We start from the raw sequence: 26,848 nt of genomic DNA, 5'->3' as shown, positions 1-26,848 counted from the left end.
GACGATGAAGCATGCTGGTTTGTTTACCTCTTTATAATCGTGGTTCGTTGATTTGCATAGTATTGCATTTTTGTGAATGTTATTACACTGTTTTGGGTCCCATTTTAAACCCTATCATCTACAGTTTGAAGAATAAAGAGGTGAAAAATGCCTTTGTGAGACTAGGAGAGGAAAGCTTTTGTGTGATGAAAGATTGTGTGGGACTTTGAAATAATTGTCAGATTAGGCAAGATGAGTATTGCCTGTTAGTTCCCAGGTAATTTATTTCAGCACGGATACTGGGATTGCATAGATTACTAATGTTCAAAGAAGAAATGATTTCCATCTTCTGGTCCATCAGATCTCCTCAAATCCTTAGAGAAATCATTACTAACCACTATGGGATTCAGCACATAATTCTGCAGTTGGAGACAGCTATAGCCCCAAATATGATTTTAACTTTAAAATGGATTAATTATTGGTATTTCAGGAAAGGAAAGGTTGTCATTATTTCATCCTGTCAATATCCAGGTTGCCCTGCTATTCATGGATTTGTTCTATGAATCACAAATGAATGCAGGCAGGATGAAAATTGATCCTTCCATGAAATTGCTTAAACTACTTTATCTCCAGATTCAAGCTAATGCAAAGTGGAAATTAATCCAATAAACCTAATAATCAATTTATTCAGCATTTTGTGTTGGACTTAAATACAGAAATTAATGTCCTGGATAAAATAATTTAATCAGGGGATGGTGTTTACACAAAAGAGAACTTCGGGTAGTGTGGGCGGCATATAAGTTGAATGAATGAATGAATGAATGAATGAATGAATGAATGAATGATTTACTTGGCCCACTACATATACATAGATCCTGTTATGTATTTGTGTTGATAATCATTTTCTTGAGGGAGGGAAAATATGGAATGACCAATTCAACCAAAAGGAAATACATTTATTCATGAAATAAAACATTTCATTTATTTTACACAGTAAGTAAGTAGCATGGAAGTAACATGGAGAAAAGTCCTGTGCCGAGTTTCTGTGTGGAAGGACCACTATTAAAGATGCAGGAAAAGATCTGGGAGGAAGTGCCACTCTACCAGAGAGGCTAAAGAATGATAAATCAATTCATGACTAAGCTCTTTACTAAACAGTCTTAATTGATTCATGACTGCTATGCCATTGTGCTTAAGCAACTTTACAGGGTTTTGTCTATAATGTCCCCTCATAAGTAAGCCAGCCTGACTCCAGTGAGCTTATTCCCTCTAGGAATGTCCAGCATTCAGGCAAGCTTCCTCTCAGTGACTAGCTGCCAGAGTGGGGTTCTTAAATGAATTGTTGTGCCTTACTGCTTTCAGTGTGTTTTGGGGGCAGCTTTCGTTTTTGGGATTTTTTTGTCTGTGTGGTAATTGTTTGATTCTTTTTAATTATTTGTATATTCATTTTTTGATGCTTTAAATATTAAATATAATGATTTAAGCTGCCTTGTTTCTTTTTCAGGGATTAAGTGGGGTAAAACTATGTTTAAATAAATAAACAGATAAAACAACTCTACCTCGTTAAAGAATTGTAAAAACTGGGTAAGTGTGAATTTCATCATTTCTTAGGGCCACAGCTGTACTGTGGCTTTCACTTACGTGGAATTTTAATGTTCATGTCACTTCTCTAATGAAGATTCCACTCATGTTGAACTTTCTGTTAAAAATTTAAAAGCCCACACTGAAGGATGTCTCTAAACACAAATAGAAATTGGAATGTGTGTGGGGAATACTTTCAGCATTCATTGATTTCTGGTTCTTTCCAGAGGGAGGGTCCTCATGTTTTGGATGCCCATTGTTTTGGGAATCTGAAACAGACCAGCTCTGTAATTTTTATTTCAGGATTTCCATTTGTGGTCCAGGCTCAGCAAAAGCCCCAGGAGGCAGGTGAAAACAAAATCAAGGGCTAAGAGAAGGGTAGTGACAGGGATACAATGGCATGATTGTAGGGGGAAGACTGTGGTTTGGAGATCAGAAGCTCAAGCAGGGAGGCAAGGAGAGAAGACAGGAAAGGAGAACAGGACCTTGTAAAAAGTAGTGGTGTGGAAGGTGAGGGAAGAATACCAGAGATCAGGGCACAGAGGCAGCAAGGTGAGAAAGAGAGATTTTACATACATATCAAACAGATTTAACCATATACAGAAAACGCGATAAAAACCTGATGTTTGGGGGGGACCCTCTATTTAAGGGAGCCAAAAATCATCAGGTTTTAGAGGCTGTCAGTCAGAAAGCTACATAAGTATCTATAAATTAAAACCTTGTCTCTTTTCTTTCTAGCAGTATTTCCAAATGCACATCGCTAGAAAGAATGACATGTATTATTGCACTAATTGGAACAGTTGTTAAATGTTAACATCCTCCATCTTTCCATCCTTTCAACTCAAGGAAGCATATATTGCTCTTATATACTGCTCATATATACACACAACAACAGCCCTGATGTGCTGGTCAGTTTCATAGGTAATGACTCGGCCAGAGTAACTTCCGTTCAGTTCTACATATTGTGAAATCACAGATGAAATAAGGTGATATTTATATATGTTCTTAGTTAAAAATCCAGATTAATATGGCTCGCTTCACTCTCTCTCTCTCATTCTCTTTCTCACTCTCTATCAATCCTGAGGTAAACAGATGCTCAAGGGCACAACCATACACACTAAGAATAAGATTCCATCCTTACTGTACATTTCATACCAAATAATGAGATTGGTTTTTCCACAGATCAACTCATAGATAAAAGCAAGATAAATTTATTGCAGAAACATACAGAAGAATCCATCATCCACATATTGACAGATTAATTAATCTCTGTGACTTTGTATCTCACCCTCTTGAAGGCCTGCATCACTTCCTTGTTTCGTAGACTATATATGATGGGGTTGAGTGCAGGAGTGATGACTATGTAAAACACAGAAGCCATTTTGAGATGCTCCTTTGAACTGCCGGAATGTGGTCCCAGGTAAACTGAAATGGCTGATCCAAAGAAGAGTATAACAACAGTCAAGTGGGAAGAGCAAGTGGAGATGGCTTTTCGCTTGCTAATGCTACAATGGTTACCCAAGACGGTGTAAAGAATACGAGCATAAGATACAAGTATCAGTGAAATAGGTAAGATCAAAGTAAAAACACAGGAAATGAACATACACATCTGGGCGTAGTATATTCCTCCGCAAGCACTTCTCACCATGGCTGGCATTTCACAGAGAAAATGGTCTATTTTGTTGTGGCCACCAAAGGATAATTTCAAAGTGAAGGCGGTGTTGATCACAGAAAATAATAGGGCACCCATCCAACAAGCAGCAGCCATTAATGTACACACCTGCTTGGTTACCAGATGGAGGTAATGCAGTGGAAAGCAAATGGCAACATAACGATCATAAGACATCACAGTGAGAAGAAAAATCTCTGCAATTGCAAACGTGAGGAAGAAGAAGAGCTGCAAGGCACAGCAAATTTGAGGCATGACCCTTTTCTCTGCTAGGAGGTGAGACAACATCTGGGGCACCACGGTCGAGGCAGAACAAACCTCCAAAATGGACAAGTTGGAGAGGAAGAAATACATAGGTGTGTGAAGGCAAGGATCTGTTTTGATGAGAGCAAAACTAAGCAGGTTGCCAAACACAGCTGCCAAATATATAAAGAGAAATATAACAAAAAGTATCAGTTTTAAAACTGCATGGTCTGTAAGTCCTGTTAAGATGAATTCCTCAGGTAAAAAGGTCTCGTTGTCTTCTTTCATATTGTATCAGAAGGAGTAAAACAAACAGACACAGACACAGAGAGAGAGAGAGAGAGAGAGAGAAATTGAGGGAGAGAGAGAGAAAGAATCATATAAGTGACACCAGCCATAATTCTTCACAGAGTTAACTGTTCTTAAACTCAGTTATACTTAAGTCCCATAATTAGATGTAGAACTGTGAATAGGATCTTTCTATTGACATGTTTCAATTTCTCTGGCTCCTAGTTAATAGAAAGTAATTTTTTTACAATTAAAGACATAAATAATCTCATCCTGGTATATCTGAAGGATCAAATTCCATTTATACAACCCTGTCCATATGTTTCAGCTTTCAAAGGAGGCCCTGCTCCATTATTTTGCCGTCTTCTGTTGGTGCATATTTGGGAAAGGTTCTTCTTAGTGGTGGTAACCAGGGATGCAGTAACAAAAAGGACATCAAATTGCCATGAAAAGGGCTGTCTCAGATGGCCCTTAGAAATCACTAGAAGTTTTTAGGGGTCATCCAAATAAAGAAATTTGTCACATACAAACATTAGATTTCACACTTTGGAGTACTGACTGGAATTTCTCAGAAACCCCTTTTACTTAGTTTGCCAAAAAAAAAAAACCTTGAGAAAAATTACTCATATCTATTCTGATCTGGACTCTACAGTGGGCATCGATTCTGGGAAGAAAGAAAGGCAAATGTTTGCCCAGTTTTGATGGATTAATTTAGGGTTCTTTAGTCTGATGAAGTAGACAAGTCGCTTTGAGGAGTGAGCCCACCAACTACTTTGTTAGATATGTGTCCAGGCTAGTAGATAATTCTATAAAAATATACTAAAATTATATTTGTTCCCATCAGCCCCATCCAAATTCAGTGAGTCCAGGTACTCACAGTATGGGGACAATCATATTTGTCTGTGTGCCATATAGGTGTTAAGGTGCTTATGAGGGGGGGGAATGAGTCGGTAACCTTGATAGCACAGAACAAACACACCACCATGAAGACTATACATAAGTTCAAATTGAGAGAAAAAATGTAAAGCATTTAGAATCCTATTTCCCAGTTTTTTTATTTTGTGAAATCTCTACTTCCCTCCATCTCAAATATCAAGATTTAAAAAATAATTAAAATCAACTGAAACAAAATTCTTACCCATCACTAACTGAAACCAACTAAACATCCATAACTAATTATTTGTTGCTCACTACGCTTTGTTGGTAATATTTTGAACTTTTAATGTTCTTCCTTCATTCTTCACCTCAGTTCCTCTGATACATTCTAATCATGCATTGACCTTCATCTCACTCCTCCTTTTCCTTACTCCCCATTTTATGATAATATTAAAAATTAAAAGGTCAGCTTGAGTATGTATCAGATATGTGTCATATATAAACACTGGCTATTCTTCATTTCAATTTCTTCAATATGTTTTTAATTATGCATTGATCTGAGTCTTTTTCCCACTCTCTTTTCCCCACTCTCCATTCTACAATACTATTGATAGCTAAAAGATAAACATATCTGAATACCATGAAGAAATGCTGGCTGCTCCATGATGCAACATCCAGCCTCCTGAAGCAATGCTCTCTGATGTTTATGAACTCTAGAACTAAAAGGTGTTATGAACCTAGGTGCCTCGGTGGGATTTAACCAATTAGGAATACATATACACTTTGCAAAGACAAATGTAACATGCAGAAATTCGCATGAGACACATAATTCTGCCATGAATGACTTTAAAATACAAGGCACAATTTTTGCTGTGTCTAAGGATTTTAAAGCTACTTGTGAATCAGCATAGATCCAAACATACATACCATATTTTTCTGTGCATAAGATGCCCCATGTATAAGAAGCCCCCCACACTTTTTGAACTCAAAATTAAGAAATCTAAACGGTGCTTAGCAAGTGAAGGGGAAAAGCAAGGATCAAAGCTTTCCCCTCCACTTTCTTTCCAAGAAAGTCCCTGCTTTCCCCCTGCACTTTCTTGTGAAGAAAGTGGAGGGGGAAAGCAAGAATCAAAGCACTTTGATCCCTTCCCACCTCCTTACTTCCGTGTATAAGACAATCCTCAATTTGTAATCTAAAGATTTTAGACAAAAGTATTATATATGGAAAAATATGGTACATATGCCCTGAAGAAACAGTTAACATTTTATGATTGGTCACTATCAGCTAAAGGCAAAGAGTTTTAGAATTTGTATGAGGCTCCGTAAAGATGTTCTAAAGCAGGAGTGGGCAAAGTTCAGCCCCCTTTGCCTTGTACCACTAAGCCTGCCTCAGGTCCCAGGGCTGCCTTGTCAGCATCCGCCATACAAGGCCTCCCAATCTTTCCACTTCTTGAGAAGGTTTTATATAGAATATTTGTAATGGCTTCCAGCAGTTATAAATGTGGATCTCATAAACCTCAGACTTCATCCATTGTACCACTTCAAAGGGGTGTTGCCACTGGGAAAATGGCTTGACTGTGATCAAGATCAGAAGAAGCACGCCTTTTCTGGCCGTGCATGAATATGTGGGGTTACACCTACAAGTCATACGTTTTCTTTAGGTTCTCCACAACCTCGTTTCCTAACCCACTGGCTAGCCACAAATGTTCTCTCATTTCAGTCTTTTTTTGCACTAGAGAACAGGATTATCCTGTGTTTCCTTCCACCTCTCCTTGAGGTCTATGAGTCTCCTGCTGACACTGCCCATACAACAACTCAAAGAACAAAAAACTGTTAAGGCCTGGAGAACTTTTCCCATAGCAAACATAAGGGGAAGCAAACAACAAATGCTATTGGTACAGTCTCCAATTTGGCCTCACTGCCGAAGAATTGATGCTTTTGAATTGTGGTGCTGGAGGAGACTCTTGAGAGTCCCCTGGACTGCAAGGAGAACAAACCTATCCATTTTGAAGGAAATCAACCCTGAATGCTCAGTGGAAGGACAGATCCTGAAGCTGAGGCTCCAATACTTCGGCCATCTCATGAGAAGAGAAGACTCCCTGTTGGGAAAGTGTGAAGGCAAGAGGAGATGGGGACATCAGAGGACGAGATGGTTGGACAGTGTCATCAAAGCTACCAACATGAATTTGACCAAACTCCAGGAGGCAGTGGAAGACAGGAGGGCCTGGCATGCTCTGGTCCATGGGGTCACGAAGAGTCAGACATGAGTTAATGACTAAACAGCAACAACAAATGATCACTGTTCTTTTGTTCCATTTTTATGAGTTAGAAGTACTGGATAAGTTGTTTGCATCTTTTTGATCTGAATGTTCACCCAGTCCCTCCATGCTTGCTATATGTGTACATGCTTTGCTTCTCAAAGGAGAAGGATTCTAGTTTTACATGGAGGTATTTAGGGTAAATTACAGGCACCTTAACTAACCTATCAAGGCAATGAAACCCATTTGAAAAAGTAATTTAGAAAATATCCATTTTATCTGCAATGCATCCTGTAATCCATAACTGCTGTCTGATATACAAGGTACATGGAGGGCAAACAAAGCATCTAATGGATATAGTGTTGCTCTTTCTTTACTCCTCAGATGGAATGTTTTGGTGCTACCATGAAAATGAATGAAACTTCCATCACCTATTTTATTTTCCTTGGATTTCCCAGTCATTTGGGGACACAGATGTCCATGCTTATTCTCCTTTCCATTGTGTATCTAGTCACTGTAAGTGGTAACTGTCTTATCATCTTCATCAAATGGGCAGACGTAACCCTTCATTACCCCATGTATTTCTTCCTGAGAGTCCTGTCATTCCTAGAGATCTGCTATATTTCGTTCACCCTAAGATGCTGTGCAGTCTTCTCTCAGGAGAGAAATCCATCTCATTCAGTGTCTGTGCAGCTCAAATGTATTCCTGGGGACAGCTGTTTCCTATTAGCTTCCATGGCTTATGATCATTACATTACAGTATGCCTTCTCTTGCATTATACAGTGATGATGTCAAAACAAGTCTGCATGCATCTCGCTTTGTTTCCGTGGCTATGCATCAGTCTTCTTTCACTGGTGAACACCTGTTGGGCCTTTAGCTCGGCATACTGCAGCTGTTGTCATGATTAAGTTATTGAAGCTAGAATGTAATTTCTAAATGGGATTTGTAGTCATGAAATTGTGTAGAAGGAATCCATCTTAGTCTGTGTGTCATGTAACTAGATGCTTCGAGAAGCTATTTTCTCTTAGAGCTAGTTGGAATTTTCCATGTAGCAAGCTTGGCCAGAGTCAATAAGAGAGCTGTGTGCCCACAGCTGTAATAAGATCAACCATTTCTTCTGTGATTTCCCACCAGTTTTGAAGCTAGCCTGTGGTGACACTTCCCTGAACAAGGTGGCAATACTAGTGAGCAGTTTGATTATCACTTTTGACAGGTCTGACTAGAACCTGAGTAGAATTGTTAATACAGTTTTGTAAAACTATATGTAAGAACTTATAAATGCTGTAAGTATTTGTAAGAATCACTGTAAAGAAATACTATAAAATACTGATTTAGACAGCTGTGAAGGAATAAGATATGTAGTAAAACTTGTAACAGCTGTGTAAGGAAACCAACGATTGGCTGAAGGTGGAATAAAGCCAGCAGTTCCAGCATTTTACCTCATGGTGTGGGTTGGAGGAGTAAGGCTGTCAGATGGATTTAACAAGGACAAAGTTTCACTAGACTGATTTATGGACTGAACCTATTGATATTGCAGTGTATGACCAAAGGACTGAATAAGGACTGTACTGTATGTATGAACCTTGCTGCAATCTTGATTCAATATAATTTTCCAATCAATATTGTCTCTTTGCCTGATAACTCATGGAGCAACTTCAATTCTCTGGGAAATCTACTAGTTGTCACCCCTGGCACGCTACCACACTCTGTCAATTTTGATTCCTTTCATTTTCATACTTGCGCCCTATATTTGTATTCTTGGCACCATATTAAGGATGCCCTCAGCTAAAGGAAAGCAAAAAGTATCCTCCACATGTTCTTCACACCTCACCATGGTGACCCTTTTCTATGGCCACCTTCATGTACTTGCAACCTAAATCCAGTTATTCTTTGGAGCAAGACAAATTTTTGTCTTTCTTCTATGGTGATGACATCCATGCTAAATCCCATCATCTATAGTTTGAGGAACACAGAGGTGAAAAAGGCCCTGAGGAAAATGATGAAGAAGAAAACAACTCCTAGATAACTCAGTGGTTTAAGTCTCTGGCTGTGGAGCCAGAGGTTGGGAGTCTGATTCTCCACTGTGCCTCCTTGATCAAGGCTGGACTTATGGTCCCTAGGGTCTCTTCCGGTTCTGCAATTCTATGATGATAATGATAATGATAGAATATTTTTAAATTATGTTTTAAGAATGGGATACAATATGCTTGAGCCTGGAAATCTTACATATTGTTTATTATTAATTGGATTAATAATTCAATTATTATTTACCTCAGAGAACTAATGGCTATCAGTTTCCATTTATAAGTCCTTCAACTTGGAAATGGACATTTACTCTCACTAACACCACTTGTCTTTTAAGTATGTTTTTTTTGGGGGGGGGGAATAGACAAATAGCAAGTTCAAAGAGGTTCAAGACCTCTAACGAGTGCTCTAACGCTGGAGGCATTCAAGAGAAAATTGAACAACCATCGGTCAGATCTGCTTTGATTTGGATTCCTGCACTGAGCAGGTTTCTTATCTGCAATTCTGAAATTGTCTCCTGCTTCTCGCTCCTAATTTGTAAAATTTGTGTAATTTTGCTTCTCCTATTTTGCTTGTTTTGTTGTAGTTTGTAAATGCCATTAAAGGATTTCAGAAGAACAACACTGAGCAGGGAGTTGGACTTGATGGCCTTAACAGCCCCCTTCCAACTCTATTATTTGATGATTCTCTATCATACTACAGCTACATTATTATTCATGTTTTATCTCCTGCAAGCCCATAACACTGACAGTTGTTCAGAAATACACATTTCTGTCCTGCCTTTATAGTGAGGAAATTACCTAATCTGTGTTTTACTGTCCTGCCATCTTGTGGACAATTTGCTATACACCAAGAAATAAGTAAACATTGAGTATTTCTAGTGAGCTCCATTTCTCTGGCATGCACCTCATCTGGTTTTGTTCAGCAATAGATGCTATGAGTTGAGAGAACGGGTAGGTGACTGTCCTTCCTGTTTGATGGGGGGGGGGGAAACTTGCTAAATCAAATTGGCCTGTTTGAACTAAATTACATTGTCAACTCTTGAAACATTGACCAAAATCCTATTTGTTACACCTGCTGTCATTACACAATTGGCATACATCTCATTGGGGAATTATCCTGGGACAAGGCTGGCGCTGCAGGTTAAACTGATTGAAAGTCTGGCAGTTTGAATCCGTGCAATGGGGTAATGTCCGGTTGCTTGTCCTAGCTCCTGCTAAGCAGTTCGAAAGCATGCAAATGTGAGTAGATGAACAGATACCACCTCGGTGGGAAGGTAATGGTGTTCCATGTCTAGTCATGCCAGTGACGTGACCACGGAAAGTGTCTACGGACAAACATCAACTTTTTGGCTTACAGAGATGAGCACCGGTTCCTAGAGTCGGGCATGACTGGACTTATTTGTCAAGGAGAACCTTTTCCTTTCATTGGTGAATTATTACAAGTTAACAGTAGGCATTTGCTGTTCTACATCAAGTCACACAACAGCACAAAACAGCAAATGCTGACATTGATTTCTTAACTTGCAGTAATTCACCAGTGACATTTTTGCTGACCGTGTGGTGCCAACAGGTGTGACATGCAGGATTTTTGCCATTTTTTTAAAAAAAATTGCATTCGTGTGAAGCTTGATGATAGTTTGGCACACCATGCCAGAAATTATAAATACTGTACATATAATGAGGACATGTGTCTGCTTCATGCATGTAACACCATGTGAGTTTCTTTGTTGGTAAATGGTGTCTATTCTGTAAATGTGTTTCTTTTATTTCCCTTTTTTAATGGCCGAGCAATATCCATAACACTAAATGACTGATACTCTGTTTATTAATGATTATCCAGAATACAAATATATTTGATCATTTTGGACAATATTATGTCAGTGAACAATTACTCTGCTAACAGAGTCTGATTAAGTAGTATTTATCATGTAGAAAACAATCTTTTTAAAAATATATAGGATGCAATCCCATAGCTATTTTGTTGGATAGCAAATCCTATACAATTAATCTGACTTATTTCTAAGAATTCATATAAAATATTGTTTTGTCTAAGAAGAAAAATAAAGCATACATTATTTGCCCCAGTGTTTAATTTGAAATTCATGCTGATTCATATGATGGAATATTTCAAAGTCATAAATATTAATATCTGCTTTTAAATATTTGCTATGCACTTTTAAAAATGCCCAGAAATGTTAATTCTAAAGTATTCTAAAAAAAAAATCCAGGTAGTAATCTATATGCGATGAAATGTGAAGCAACTAAACAGGGGGAAAAAAAGATGTACAGGACAGAAGCAAATAAAAATTTGGGGATTGTGTTTTGCTGTAGAAAAGATGTATATTCCTTTAAGGAATATATAGCTGAGAAAGGTTTAGAATGGTGGATCCCACTATAGTCATGCTTAGAACAGGCCCATTGAAATTAATGGGACTTAGGTTAGTCATGATGAGCTTAAGCCCCATAGATGTTAATGTGTCCCCTCTAAGTATGATCACATCTTCATCCAACTGCATTGAGCTGATATTTCCAGCAGCAGACACCACACGTCTGTGACATAAAACTGAGTAGGGCTGGATACTATCCATTCTCCCAAGCAGGGGAACAGAATCCCAAAATTCAATCAAGAGATGAACATCTGTTAAAACGGTAGTATGTTTTTCATGGTCTGACAAATTCTTCCTGCGTTGTTTCTCACATTTCCTTTTGCCACTTCTAGAAGATCTTTGATTTCCTGCTCCTCATAAGAAAGATTAATGGTGGAGTATTTGTCTCTCCAGTTAGCTACCTTATCTTTAAAACAAAAGAAAGAGGATAAGTAAGAAACATCATGTGATTCATTTTGAAATATCTCGTACAACTTCACATATTTAACATATGAAGAATATTCTTATTATAATTTAATGGCTTGAGCTACTGCTTGCACAACTGTGACTTACACAGGCATAGCTGTGCAACAGGATGTCAGTCAGTGATTTAATTTCCTAAGCAACCATTTGTCAAGACCACCAAATATGTCTTATACGTAAGCAGGGATTTTATCCTGCCTCTGCAAAATTCAAATGGTCTATACTAATTAATATACTAAATGTAGAGTTACTCCTGCTTAGAACAAATATATTAAAATTAATGTCACTTAGAGTCATTAAAGGATGGTGGCGGCACTGTGGGCTAAACCGCACAAGCCTTTGTGTGCTGCAGGGTCAGAAGACCAGCAGTCATAAGATTGAATCCACGCGACGGAGTGAGCTCCCGTTGCTTTGTCCCAGCTCCTTGCCTACCTAGCAGTTCGAAAGCATGTAAATCAGGGGTGTCCAACCTTTCACCTTCCCTAGGCCACATTAGAAGATGAAAATTTGGTTTGGGCCGCACATAAATTTGTTTTGGGCTGCATGGGAGGGCAGCCCTAGCCATCCGACGCAGCCCTGTCCAAGCGCACTTATCGGCAGCTGCAATCTCAGACAGCAGAGGCTGCCAGCTTCAACTCCGGTGGCATTATGGGGCCGGGAGAGGGTCCACCTATTGACGGCGATGGCACAATGCAGTCACACAGCCCCCCCTCTCCTCCCCTCCTGCTCCTTCCTTCCTTCCCTCTCCCCCTCTACCGTTGTGACGTGCCCCAGCCGCATTCCGGCCGCAAGTGCCGGCAGTGTAACTTGAATCTTTGGAATTTTTTAAAAAATAAAAAATTGCACTGGGCCGCATTATGAGCCGACCTGGGCCGCCTGCGGCCCTCGGGCCGCAGGTTGGACAAGCCTGATGTAAATGAAAGTAGATAAATAGGTATCACCTTGGTGGGAAGGTAAAATTGTGTTCCCTAGTCATGCTGGCCACGTGACAATGGAAACTTGTATTTGGACAAGCACTGGCTCTACAGCTTGAAAAGTGGGATGAGCACCGCCCCCTAGAGTTGGACACGACTGGACTAAAAATGTCGAGGGGAACCTTTACCTTTACCTAGTGTCATCAAGTTAGCTATGACTGCATTCAGTCTCATGGTTCAAGACTGGGCTTACTGTACTTGTGACTATCTCTAGATTCAATGTCATGTGATTTTGGTCCCTTCTTAAGAACATCGAATACAAGAGATGATGTACCTCTGCAGTTCACTATGTTGAAGAGTGGGAAGTGCATGACAATTGGAGTGTTGCTGCCTTGAAAGATGTAGCAGTCAGAAGGGCTGTCTTTACTCTTGTCCAGCTCTGATACATCAATATCAGGAAAGGGAATCTGGCTTTTCTTGCAGTAAATGGCTGCCTGTTTAACAGTCTGTGAAAAAGAGGGAAAGGTGTAGAAGCCATTATGAAAATACCTATCTTTTCAGGGTTTCACACTTCAGATGAGATGGCTTTCTAAGGAGATTGTACCTCCACTGGGGAATGAAAGATCCCTCCTTCTATTCCCACTATTGTATCAATCAGGTATCATAGATATCCTTAGATAAGGAAAGTAAACAACATACAATTGCTTGGTTGAGCTGCAGGACACACACTTTTGCTATCTGAGGGAAAGGACAAGTGGATACCATCACATTCTGCATGCCAAACAACAGTTAAAATACACTTTCACAACTTCCCCATAGCACCCAAGAACTGACTGCATAAGACACATAGTTTTACCTTCCAACAGAGGGGAATACCCTGATGCAGTTGCATATTTAAACTGTCTAATGGTATATTCGTGAAGGCTTTCACGGCCGGGATCTAATGGCTGTTGTGGGTTTTTTGGGCTCTTTGGCAGTGTTCTGAATGGTAGTTAGACATCTTGATGCAGTTCTTATCAAATTCTAAGATATTTTGTGAAAGGTCTAAAAGCCTTGAAATAATTGCATGGCCTATGCCAGGGAACGAGGCCTGAAATCTTGTTTATTTATGTATTTTATTTATTTGATTTATACCCCGCCCATCTGGTCTTCCGACCACTCTGTTTTGACGAAGAGGATAGTAACAGAGGCTACAAGCTGACATTGCACAAGGCAAAAATTATTCACTGAGTTGCATTCTAACTTAAGAGAGACAGAATGAATGAAAGAAGGAAAAGTGCAAGATTTCCCATAACGCTCAGCACCTTTTTGAGGTCTTTATTATCATTATGTTCCTGCCATGGGATTTTTGCTGGCACCTTCAAATTAAAAAAAAGTGCTTTAATAATAAACAGTGAAAGGTATAATAAACCTACCTCAAAAGGATCCCCTTCACTGAAGTCAAAGGAAAGAATAAGTTTCACCTCCCTTTCTGGACGCAGGACAAGTGGGTAAGCAGAATTTATGGCTAAGCCAGCATCAGCCAACTGAAGCTCTTCCGTACCTGTTAGACCCTTGTCATTAATACCACCTGGAGCAAAAGAGGGAGGTATAATGTGTTTCTAGAAATCATTTCAAACATTAAGGCAGTCACAGGGGACAGGCGCCTCATAGGAGGGTAAGAACGTCAGAATTCACATGCTAGATACTAGAGATGTGCATTTGGGGTTTTTAAAAAACGAATACCACAATTCTCCGTTCTTGGAGTCCCACCTGCCAGACCCATCATTGCAACTGCCTAAACGGAGCTCACCTGGAGAGAAGGCCCAGCTGACAGTAATCATAGGGGCAGCTTCCTTTGCAAACAGGAAGTTAGGCTTATGAAAGACATGAAGCCTGCCTGCTGGGCTTTTTCTCCAAATGAGCATAATTTAGATATTTTTAAGGTCCTCCAGGTGGGACTGCCAGTATGGAGAATTATTTGTCATTCAAAAAATATGAAATACACATTCCTAATAGATACTTAGGAGGAGACAGGTTAACTCTAGAACACTCCTAAATGTTTCATTTTGACAAACATGGTGCTTTCTGCCAATCATATTCAAAGATCCCAACAGACCTCTTCAATTTAACATGCAGAGGTTTGCTTTGGAAATATTGTTTGGCCATCATTTCTCCAAGGCTGAGTGACCCTGACTTTTCCTGTCTGATACTTGATTGTGCTTAGACTCTATGAGTTAAGCTCTTCTAAAATGCCCACACCTCTTGCATGTGGATGGGGTGTAGGATGGGCAGTTTATAAAACTCATAATTCAACAAACTGTAGCATTCCATAGGTGCTAAGTCCAGTAAAAACACAATGCTTTTCAACAGGGCCACGTGTTTCAGATTTTCCTAATTATGTGGTCTTGATTCTAATTCTGTACTTCTTGCCTTAGTTGGTGGACAACCCATTGAAACTGGGAAATCCTTCCTTTTGTTCTTTGTGAATTATTTAAATGGCTGTGGCCTCTATTACAGCACTTAAATAGCATTTTGTCCCTCCATGTTTCTTACCACATTTGTAAAGGTAGTTGGCGTTGGTCCCCCATTTCCATTCACGGAGGCAAGAAATAGTTTTTTTCAGAATTCTCAATGTATCCCAAGCACCTAAGAAAGAGTAATGAGATTTAAAATGGGCGAAACAACCTTCAGGAAACTGAGAGTTGCATTATCATTGATTCTGAGAAAGCACTGTGTGACCAAAATGTACACAACGAAGAAACAGAATATGCATGGCGACTGCTTCTTGCAAGTCAACATAGTTTGTCACATAGATTGCATATTCATAAATGCTACTACGCCACTTCTGGTGGCTATGGCTCAAAAGTATATTTTACATTTATTAGCATGTTAATGGCAACTTCTCCACACGCCAGTCCTAGAAGTCTCAGATGAACCATTGTCCTATTTTGATGTTCCAACTGTGTGCATTAAACAGTGGTATGATATCAGACTGCCAGGTTTTGTTCCCAATCTACATGCATCCCTTGAGATATGTCAAAACACCCTTCCATGTGCACCTGGATTGTTCTGTTTTTCCAAGGTTGATAAGCAAGTGGTTGCCTTCATATGTAAGAGTGATACACATACCAGTCTTCACAAACACTAAAGGTATATATATTTGCTTCTCTGTTGGCTCTGCTTCTATGCATGCTCATTGTACCATGTGGTGATAATCACTGCACAGAGTTCATGGAAGGTAGCTGTATATATCGGAGTTTCCTTATAGACCAGATCTCCAGGAGCTTGAGACGTTTTCCATACATATAGTGAGTGTGTAAAGAAAAGGAGTATGCCATTTTTTTCTTGCATCATCATGCCCCAGTTTTGGATGCTTAACACATAAGAGTAAAACTCTGAACTCTTTTAAAACACATACATCATTATGCTTAGGTAAGGCCACTGTTATGATGGGGTACCATTTGACATGGCTATCAAAATGGTATCCTTCAGTGGTATGTGACCTTTTCTTGGCTTAATCCTGCAATCACAATGAAGGAGGAAGGAGACTTATCCTACTCTTGCATTGGACACAAGCATACTCATGGGGTTTGGAAGTTATTTACTAAGCTGTCTTGTTTTGTTGGTATTGCCTGTCTCAATGGCAAATAAGCTATTAGCAAGTATTCTACACATCCCCACCATACTGTGCACATGGAACAGCCCCCAAAGGACCTCATATAGTGACTGGATCAATGAGCAGAAATTTAACTTCATATGAGAATTGGAGTTATGATGAAAAAAAAATCTCTCAGAACCTGACCTTTGCACATTTCTATCAGTAGGTTTTGTCTCTTTGTGAGTGAATTCATATTTCAAATACTGAATTTTATGGCATTCTGATTGACTGACAAACATGATCCTTGAACCTGAAGGATATGTGGATTCACATACTTACTTCTCTCATCTTCTTCTTCATGGATGGTGAATAGAGGTTTCCCAGCTGTCAAAAGCAAAGAAACACATTACATTTAAAGGATCACTTTTTTCCTAGTTAAAAAGTGTGCTCTGTGTGGCAATGCATTTGCATGTTACCAGGAATCGCCTGGAGATATGATTCCACTCATTTAAGGGGAAATGCTTTTTTTTTTTTTTTTGCTGCAGTCCCAAACACACTAATGTAGGATGAAACCCCACTACAACACAAGAGGGGTCATCAATAATAATTGTGTGCCATCAAGTTGATTTTTACTGATAATGACCCTCCCAGGGCTTAGTTCTCAGAAGTGGTTTACCCGTCCCTCTTTCTGGTGGCACTCTGCAACCAGGCAGCATGTCCAAGGCCACATTGGTGGCCGGACTCTTAACTTCATCAGCCACATACATTTTGGGTGATTTCAATGAACCTCTCTCCTAGCATGCCCCATGAGATCCTGGCTCTTGGCTCTAACCAAGCATTCGAACTGACTGAGCTATGCCAGGGCATACTGGAACTTAACTTTTCAGCTGACATGAACAGGGTTGCTCAGTGTGGGAGCCTGTGTGTTTTCTAAAGCTTGCAGACCATGTGTCATACTTGCCTGCAAATTCCCAGTAGAAAGTCTCAGCCATTGTCAAAACATGTGTCACTGTTTCAGATTTCTCCACAGTACCATATTTGTCCTTCAGGTAATTGCAAAGGTTGTAGGTATTGTTGACATCTTGGTCTGTTGAAGAATATTAGATGAGGTGGGGACAATGGAAAACAGATCCATCTGGTCCAATCAAATTAAAATGAAGTGGCCCCAAACTATAATCTTTTCAATAGTCATTTTTTTGAAAATTGGTTTCATGTTTCACTGTCAAACATTATTTCTATGTTAATTTGGGGATTCCTGAATTAAGGATACATGTCCCAGTTGAACACAACTGGCACTGTGAAATAAGTATGTTAAGTTATAGGCCTGAACTCCTCCAATTATATTCAGCCTTATCAATATAGATGGAACAGGGGGAGATAGGACAGAAATCACTGCCTCCTATGATGATGATGTAATCATCCCAATAAATGCAGAAGAAAAACAGTAAAATAAACATTCATTTCACAGTTTCTACTTGCCTTTTAGAAGTTCCATCAGCCCTGTGAGGTGTTTCTCACAGTATTCATGTGACTTCTCTTCTATGGCATGTTTCAGGAGTTGCATTATGTATGAAGCAGCTTGACAGGGCAAATGTTGGCATCTAGAATCTTTAAAGAAGGAAGGAAGGAAAAGCACAAGCTACAGAATTATCCCTATAGCTACACTGTCATATTTTTTAAATGAACAAGAGAATTTAGATTAAGAAACAGGAGAAAGCACATATAATTTATTTTATTTGCCTGGGTGCTCCCACTCTCAACTTAGTAGCTTTGTTCCTGAAGAATAACAGTGAATAAGAACCTTGACATAGCATTGTCATACCCTAGAACAGAGGTCGTCAACCCCCGGTCCGCGGCCCGATGACGGTCCCCGGCCTGAGCCCGACCAGCCTGTGAAGACAGACCTCCCGCCCCACCCCCACATGCACTCACCCCTGCAAAGGCTGTTTGCGCCTGCGTGCTCGCTTGTGCGCATGTGTGAATGGCAACACGGTGCTTGTGTGGGTGGGCGCTTTCTCATGTGCATGCACAAACAGCGGTGCTGCCATTCAAGCATGTACACGAGTGCCCGTGCAAGCACTGTGTCACTGTTCATGCATGTGCACAAGTGTGCACATGTATGCAAGCACGCTCATTTATGCATGCGCATGAGCGCAGGGGGTGCCCCGCCTTTCCCAGCCAGTCCACGGACCGAAAAAGGTTGGGGACCGCTGCCCTAGAAGACATTCTAGCCAGGAAGAAATTTCTATACTTGACCTGTCAATAAGGATTTTTCTTCAACAAAAAGAAGAAGAAACATTGGAAATTAACTATCTGACATTTGTCTAACATAACTTCCACCTCCCTGGAAGGTTTTAGAATTCTTCATTCTTATACCAAAGACTAACAGGATTCTCGAAGGCTTTCACGGCCGGGATCTGATTGTTGTTGTGGGTTTTTCGGGCTCTTTGGCTGTGTTCTGAAGGTTGTTCTTCCTAATGTTTCATCAGTCTTTGTGGCTGGCATCTTCACAGGACTGGAGTAGGAACTCTGGAGTAGAAACAGAGCATGGGCAGAGTTCCTACTCCAGTCCTCTGAAGATGCTGGCTACAGAGACTGGTGAAACATCAGGAAATACAACCTTCAGAACACGGCGAAACAGCCCAAAAAACTCAGAACAACTAACAGCAATGTCCCAACAAGGGACATATTGTTTCACCAACTCTTATAAAATAGCAGAAGCATATTGCCTGAATCATTGCCAGACCCATTGCACAGGTGCAAATTTTTGCTCGGTTGGGCAGATGCACCAGTTGCATTGTCTCGGGCAACATTATCTGTAGCAAAGGGGTGGATTGTGTCCAATGCCTTGCATATGTAAAAGTGATGGAACCTTTAAAAAACTGCCCCAACATTGCACTTACAGAGTAGATCAAGTCTTCCCATTATCCCATTTGGGTCATGTGCCAAATTCTCTGAGCAATGCTATTCCTGACAACAGAGTAGTGCTTCTCCTCCCAATTACATGGCTAGCATAAAAATAGGACATCCATTCCTGAATGCCCTAGACGAGGGATGTAAATCAATTCTTCTTATTCTTTCATGTAAGTGCAAGGACCTGGAACATTCTTTTTCTCACCAGTGCGGTTAACAGTTTTCTACAAAGTTCTCTCACTGATGATGAAAATGTGGTTTGTTTTGTTTTTTGTTTGTGGGTTTGTGCTTTGCAAAAATATCTGGCCATTTTTGTGTGTGAAATAATGCAATTCATGTAACTGTGAATTGCCCCAAAATAGGGTGATTCCTCCTCTGTTTAAGAATCTGAAGCACAGGATGGGTTGTCTGCATGTTTCTTAGTAATCCGACAACTGTTCTAGGTTTGCTATATGTGTGTGTTCATGCTTCAGTTCTCCAACGGAAACAACACTAGAAATGTTACAGGCAAAGAAAATCTTCAGCTAGAATTCATTCCACCTCTAATGTCCACATCTTACATTGTCACTGGGGATTTTAGCATGTGACTGTAGCATCCCTAATGCCTAGACTGTGAAGGTGAAAAATTATGTTCACTTATGCCTTGCTTTCCATTTGGCTTCTTTGTGGGAATGCCTAGGCTTTCTTTACATGGACATATCCACTTAAGCTCTCATTAAAATATAGCAGTTTATCATTAATGTGCCACAATGGCTTTGTCTTTTTATTTTTCATTCATGTTTTGGTTTTGCCTGACATGTTAGCACAGATTAACATGGCTACTGCTTCTAAAACTAGGCTTTTTGGTGACCTTTATTGTTAGTAGCAATTCTTTACAGAACTATTGTGCATCTCCTGGAGATCTTCCAGTAGTTCCCAGTCTACTTTTAGCTTATGCCCGTGGCATAGTCTCAGTGAGAAGGGGTGCGCTATTTCACAGTCCTATATCTCTGTTCCATACATATCTTGAAGCCTATCTAGAGAGTTCTGATAAACAAATATTTTCCCAACACAAATATGAATCAAGGCCACTTTGTCATAGGCTGACCTTCCTATCTTTTACCCTTTACTCAGAACAGAAAACTACTTTCTTTGCTACCCAAAGCAAACATGTTCACAGAGCTTTGTAAAACTCCTCAACACAACAAATAGTGGTTTGGGAGGAATTCCTGCAGGAATACCAAGGAATTTTGAAGGCTTACCTGTAGCTTGGTTTCCAGAAATCTGTTTGATGAAATCTGAAAATATGATGGATACAGACATCCTATTTGGTAAATATTCTCCAAGCTAAAAGAGCAATGCTTACAAAAATAGCATATTTCGCTTTGCCCATATGGAGCTTCCCATTCTTTAAGCATTTGAGTCACTTCTTGCCATGCACCCTCCTTCTCCAGAGATAACTGTCAGTGACTAATAAAAGTACACAGTATCAAGGTAGGTATACAAGTGATCTTACTCAGAATGGGATGTTTCCTTTGCTTGATGTCTTCTATTCATAATCTCTTCCTTACTGTTTACTCCTGCTCACAATGATAACTGTTACGTGTGTATTTGCTCAGAACTAAATACCATAGGTTCAGTGCGACTTATTTCTAGATGCATGTGCACATGACTATAGACATATTAGGAGTCAAACTCTTCAAACTCAAATAGGGTGTGTTCTCCCCACCCCCGACTCTATAGACATAGGACTGGTCTGTTAAATTATCAAATGTTGTTGTACACAGTGTGTTTCACTGCATTTACTTGTCATGCACTGTTTCTTTGGAAGACTCAGAGCAACACCCATGAATTCCATCCGCCCCGTTGATATAATGACTCGGGGGAGGATTTCTAAGACATTTCACATTTTCTCTGCAACCTACATTTGACTCAAAAGCAAGTTAAAATACATTTATGCGTAATCTCCCCTTTCTCACCATATTACTCATAAACATGTTCAAACCCACTCAACCCCTGTGCAACCCCTAACCCCCAAGAAACAATTGGGAACTTCCTTCTCTCCAAGGAAAGTTCAGTGAAAAGATCATCCTGATTTCTCTGCAACCAAATAGAGCAGTTTATTTCAGGAAAGTGTTTGTGAGCAGTTTTGCTCATAGACCCTCAGACCTCTGGTTGAGGGTCTATGAGCATTTCTAATTGCATTTTATTACCTGATTAGAGCTTTTAGTGGAAATAGTGGAAGTACTAAATGTAAGATACCTTCTATCACCTTGAAATCTGCAAAGGCACTTCCCCATAAGCCTGAAAGAAAAGAAGAATCTGAATTCTGTAGGAATGTAGCACAATTTGCAGGAAAATCTTTTCTTTGGTGGTACCCATTTGGTTATAGCTTGTTTTTATGGGCTCAAAATATATATAAATGAATGAACAGAATCCGTAACATTAGGGATTCACATGTGCATTAAAAGAGGTTAATTTTTAAAAAAGAGAAAGTCAATCTGTTTATGGAAATCAGAACAAAAAGTGAAGGAGTAAAACTCCCATTCTCTCTAATAAGGAACCAGAGGAACACCTAGCCCCTCCCTTCTTTGTCTCCTCTTTCTCCACATGGAGAATGACATGTCTGCAAAAGAATGGCGCTGTTAGTGTATAAGCTCTCCACAGAAGCAGGAGATCCACCTTTCCAGGGTTGTGGATTGTGTGGAGAAGCTACATGCAAACAAGAACATATCCTCTGCAGACCACTCTCTATGCAGATAAAGCTGAAGATCTAGGCTTTCACCTGCTTCTGTGTTGGAAACAAACAGGTAAGTAATGCTCATAGGTAATGAAAGCAGATTTTGGTCAAATTTTAAGAGGGCAGTAGCCACCCAGATATTCCACAATGGGAGTGGAATTTATGGATGATTTTCCCTCCTTGGCTAAAATGCAGTACAGTGGTGCCTCGCTTAGCGACGTTAATCCATGCAGCAAAAATCGCTGCTAAGTGATATTAAAAAGCCCATAGAAACCATTAAAACCTGTTTAATGCATTCCTATGGGCTAAAAACTGACCTTAAAGCGAAGATCCTCCATACGGCGGCATTTTCACTGCCTCTTAAGCAAGGAATCCGTGCGAAAACACAGCGGGCGGCCATTTTGGAACCGCCAATCAGGTATTAAAAAATCATCGCTGTGCGATGATTGGTAAGCGAAACAGGGAACCGATCATTGCAAAGCAAAAAAAAACCCATAGGAAACATCGCAAAGCAATCGCTTTTGCTATCGCAAAAAGTTCATCACTATGCGGTTTCATCACTAAACGGAGTGCCCGTTAAGCGAGGCACCGCTGTGTTAAGTCACAACTAGAGTATGCCCATTAAATCAGCAGAACTTACATAGGTATTGACTTAACAAATGCTCACTGTGATAATGGGACTACTCTAATTGCAACTTACTACTGGATTTCAGCCAAATATATTCAGAAACATGATTATAAAGATGTTACTAAACCTCAACAGTTGAGAGATGTAAAAGAAATAGATAGATCTTTTCAAAACGTTTTTCTTACATTGAGAGAAAACAGAGTAACATAAATGAAATAGTACTATTGCTTAATATTTTTCAGCCACTATCATCTTTAAGACATAAGTGGCATTTCTAGGATACTTAAAATTCTAGGCCTATCTAATGAAAAGTAAGTCCCACTGAGTTCAGCAGGATTGTCTCTAGGTACGTATGTGGATGTCAGAATTTTACCTTATACAAAAAACCTAACTCACTGTGTAATAATAAGAGGTTTTGCTCCAGACCTCTAGAAAGACATTGACTTAAATCTTGTTGCTTAGTTGCTTAGTATGTCACACTAAAAGAGACCTATTGAATCAGTAGGGATTTGGTGAGTCAACACCACTGTAAGTTCCCGTCATTCAAACAAGGCTTACCTTTGTTCTAATTTACTAGGCTTAAATAAATCACAACAGGAGGCCCATTTGAATCACTGGAACTTACAGAGTAGTTGACTCATTGATTCAATGATCCTAACTCTAGTGCAACTTACTGCACTAAGCAACAGGATTTCAGCCATTGTGTGTCAGCTACCATGGCTCAGGGCACACAGATGATTTGTTGTTCTGCTTTCAGTTCCTTGCAAGAGATTTCCCCCTTTTTTCAGAATTACCAATTCCAGCCAAATTGTAGTAGCCATGAGTATAACCCTTATGTAGTAATAATGCTTCACAGTATTAATACTTCCATATGGCAACAACCAGGTCTTGAGCTTCCACAGTTGTTAGTGTTGATTGGTGTCACCAAAAATCTGATATGGGCTGAAAACTAAACACTCCATACATCTGAATAAGGTTCCATAAAATCTATCCTGTTATCATATACATATTTCTCTTTTCCCACTCTTGCTGCAGCCAGTAGTACCTCTCAAATAGGCAATGCTTTTTTCATCCTTCATTGTTTTCAGCTTGCCATTCTCGAATATACTTCCAAACAACCTCATATCCACAAATGCACCAGAATGAAAGAATCCAGCCTCATCAGGAGTAAATTCAAACCAGATATCTGAGGAGGAAGAAAAGAAGAAGAAGCTAAATAAAGTAGAAATGGCTTCTTTTGCTGTATCTGAGTGACTTTTTTCTCTATCACGATTTTGCATTATTACGTAGGTTTACAGAATTTCACTCAGTGTTAGCTTGTGGTCCTAGCAGGTACATTCCACTCCACAATTCTCCATTATCTTTAGGGACCATCCCTGATTTTATTGAAATGTGGTATTCTTTCTGGGCCACTTCTCACATAATGGTTGGAGATATAGATATGCATCTACATGCTAGACACACACATCAATGGCCTTAATATGGCTGGCTTTGCATTGGCTGCCCATTCACTTCCACATTGACTTCAAAGTGTTAATGATGACATACAAAGCCCTAAATGGTTTAAGACCTTGATACCTGGCAGAACGCCTTCTCCCACTTAGATCTACTTGAGTCGCTTGCTATAGCCAGGAAAGACGGCTGAGGGGCCTGATGCTGAGAGAGCCTGGAAAGAAAGAACAAGAAACCGGGCCTTATCGGCAGTGGCCCCTCGACTTTGGAATGGCTTGCTGCCAGAGATCCGCCTGGCACCCTCGCTGGTTGTTTTCAAGAGCCAATTAAAAACTTGGCTCTTTAGGCAGGCCTTCCCTCCTGCCTGTACCTGATTTTTACTTTTCTTGGTTTTTTTGTTGTTTATCTTCCCATCTTGATTATATTATTATTGTAGATTTTAATTTTGGTTTTCAAATCTGTTTTGTGCACAATGTATTGTGAGCCGCCCTGAGTAGACTCCTGTCTAGAAGGACAGGATAAAAATATAATTAATTAATTAATTAATTAATTAATTAGTTTATTTATTTATTTATTTATTTATTTATTTATTTATTTATTTATTTATTTATTTATTTATTTATGAAATGAGCCAAGGTTTTTTTAGGGCACCACTAGATATAAACACTAAAAATATTGTGCTATACTGCCTCTTCCAAATACATTTCCCACCTTAGAAACTTATTTGCTCTGCTCTAGTGACCATCTATTGCCAGGGATAATTCACACACTATTGCAACTGATTACAAAACAAAGCTTGTGGGGGGGGAGTTCATTAACAACTGCAGATAGACAATCTGATTAACATGTTGACCACTGTTATTTTATGACAGAGGTTCTCACACTCTTGACAGCACAAGCATCGGAGGAAGACCTGTATAACAAAGATGTTCCAATCACAATGTTAAACATGCAGTGACCTTCTTACCCAACCAACTAGGATCTCTGTATTTTGATATCTAGATTCTGATGCTATATATCAATATTGGCCATATTAAGTCTCTTTCTCTTATGTCTGATGAAGTGGATTTTTCCACAAAAGCTCACATTAAAAAATAGTATTTAAGTGCCACCCCTTTTTTTCTTTCTTTTTTTCCCTTTTCTTTTTATCTATAATGCTTGCATAGACTAACACAGCGACCTCCTCTACAGATACACACAGCCATATTTGAAAGCATTGATTGTTCATGACTGAATGAGAGAACAGACTGTCTAAACTTTTGGATGAGACATCTCTCCTGTCCCATTCCAGGAAATGTCCAAATTTAAAGGTTGTTGTCATGTAAAATACGTAACAACGTTGAGCTATTCTGCTCCAGAGAGTAAGACCCAAGCCAATGGATTTCAACTGTGAGCAAAGAAACTCCCTTAAACATTAGTATGAACTTCCTCGCAATCTATTTGACACTTTCATCATCAGAAGATGGTAGACTCTCTTTCGTTGAAGGATTAGCATTGTGTGGCCATCTGTCATGGATACTTTAGCAGTGGATTTCCTGCTTAAGGATGGTTGAACTTTATGAACATTCACTTTCTTTCCAGCCCTTTATTTCTATAATGCTATGAAGTGTTGGACAAAGAAAATAAGTCTATGAAATATTGCTGAAGATTTCTCAAACCCATTAACTCTCAAAATTGTCTTGAAAATATATATCTGTGCCTCAGCCACAAAATTCTTCAAAATCCCATTGATTTTAATAAGAAAATGAAGTACTGTGAAAAATTTTTAAGTGTTGTTTTTACCAGGGCGAGTTTTAGTATCATCATCTAACTTCTTTGAATCCACGGCTGCATAGATGGGGTAAGGCACTTTGCCTTGAATAGAAACTCTTCTTTGCTCAGACAAAGAATGATGGTCCAGCTGTTTAAAAAAAAGGAACCCATTAGTATATTGTGAGGAGAACATCAAACTTTTTATCCCTAAGACCAAACCAAAACCCCTATTTACAAGGAAGTCGCATGAGTGTAACGAAGAACTTACTTGAAGTACAAATACAAAGATAATGAGGTGGCCTAATTTCTCAGGACCACAAAAGGGTAGGAATGGGTTAATTATCCCTTTTTCATCTGTTATGATATTGATGTTCATCACCCCTCCCAGCTATCACTATTTGCATATGGTAAATGGCAAAGGTATGTTTACTTTCCCCTTCACGGATTACTGCCTTCTCCTGGCGAAGGGACTTAAATAATTCAGAGAAGCTATGGGCTAGGCTGTGCAGGGATACCCAAGACGGACAGGTCATAGTGGAAAGTTCTGACTAAACACGATCCTCCTGAAGCAGGAACTGGCAAGCCACTCCAGTCTCTTTGCCAAGAAAACTCCATGGACATAAACAAATGGCTAAAAGATATGACGCTGGAAGATGAGTCCCTCAGGTCAGAAGGCGTCCAATGTGCTACTAAGGAAGAGAGGAGGAAAAGTACAGAGCAGCTCCAGAGCTAATGAAGTGGTTAGGCCAAAGCCGAAAGGACACTCAGCTGTGGATGTGCCTGGAAGTGAAAGAAAAGTCCAATGCTGTGAAGAAAAATACTGCATAGGAGCCTGGAATGTAAGACCTATGAACCTTGGTAAGCTGCATGTGATCAAACAGGAGATGGCAAGAATAAACATCGACATCCTGGGCGTCAGTGAACTAAAATGGATGGCAATGCGTGAATTCAATTTAGACAATTATCATATCTACAATTTGGGGCAAGAAATCCATAGAAGAAATGGAGTAGCCCTCATAGTCAACAAAAGAGTGGGAAAAGCTGTACTGGGATACAATCTCAAAAATGATAGAATGATTTCAATATGAATCCAAGGCAGACCTTTCAACATCACAGTAA

General features: G+C 39.6%; 1 protein-coding gene across 1 annotated transcript in view; it reads right to left on the bottom strand.

Moving 5' to 3' along the window:
• Window positions 1–1,471: 1,471 nt before the first annotated feature.
• The window catches only part of LOC110070260 (cytosolic phospholipase A2 gamma), a 31,798-nt gene continuing 6,421 nt past the window's right edge, over window positions 1,472–26,848 (bottom strand). Inside the window, exons 6-16 of the mRNA XM_073003603.2 lie at window positions 25,760–25,877; window positions 23,571–23,711; window positions 21,420–21,461; window positions 20,420–20,455; window positions 17,745–17,873; window positions 17,227–17,352; window positions 16,605–16,649; window positions 15,221–15,313; window positions 14,101–14,255; window positions 13,020–13,191; window positions 1,472–11,715 (exon numbers count right to left, since the gene is read on the bottom strand). Coding sequence (XP_072859704.2) covers window positions 11,564–11,715; window positions 13,020–13,191; window positions 14,101–14,255; window positions 15,221–15,313; window positions 16,605–16,649; window positions 17,227–17,352; window positions 17,745–17,873; window positions 20,420–20,455; window positions 21,420–21,461; window positions 23,571–23,711; window positions 25,760–25,877 — 1,209 coding nt within the window. The 3' untranslated portion in view covers window positions 1,472–11,563. The remainder of the gene's footprint in view (window positions 11,716–13,019; window positions 13,192–14,100; window positions 14,256–15,220; window positions 15,314–16,604; window positions 16,650–17,226; window positions 17,353–17,744; window positions 17,874–20,419; window positions 20,456–21,419; window positions 21,462–23,570; window positions 23,712–25,759; window positions 25,878–26,848) is intronic.

The sequence above is a fragment of the Pogona vitticeps genome, chromosome 6 (assembly GCF_051106095.1).
Source record: "Pogona vitticeps strain Pit_001003342236 chromosome 6, PviZW2.1, whole genome shotgun sequence".
Classification (NCBI taxonomy): domain Eukaryota; kingdom Metazoa; phylum Chordata; class Lepidosauria; order Squamata; family Agamidae; genus Pogona; species Pogona vitticeps.
Note: the sequence above shows the minus strand (reverse complement) of the source record. Positions and strands in the feature narration are given on the sequence as shown.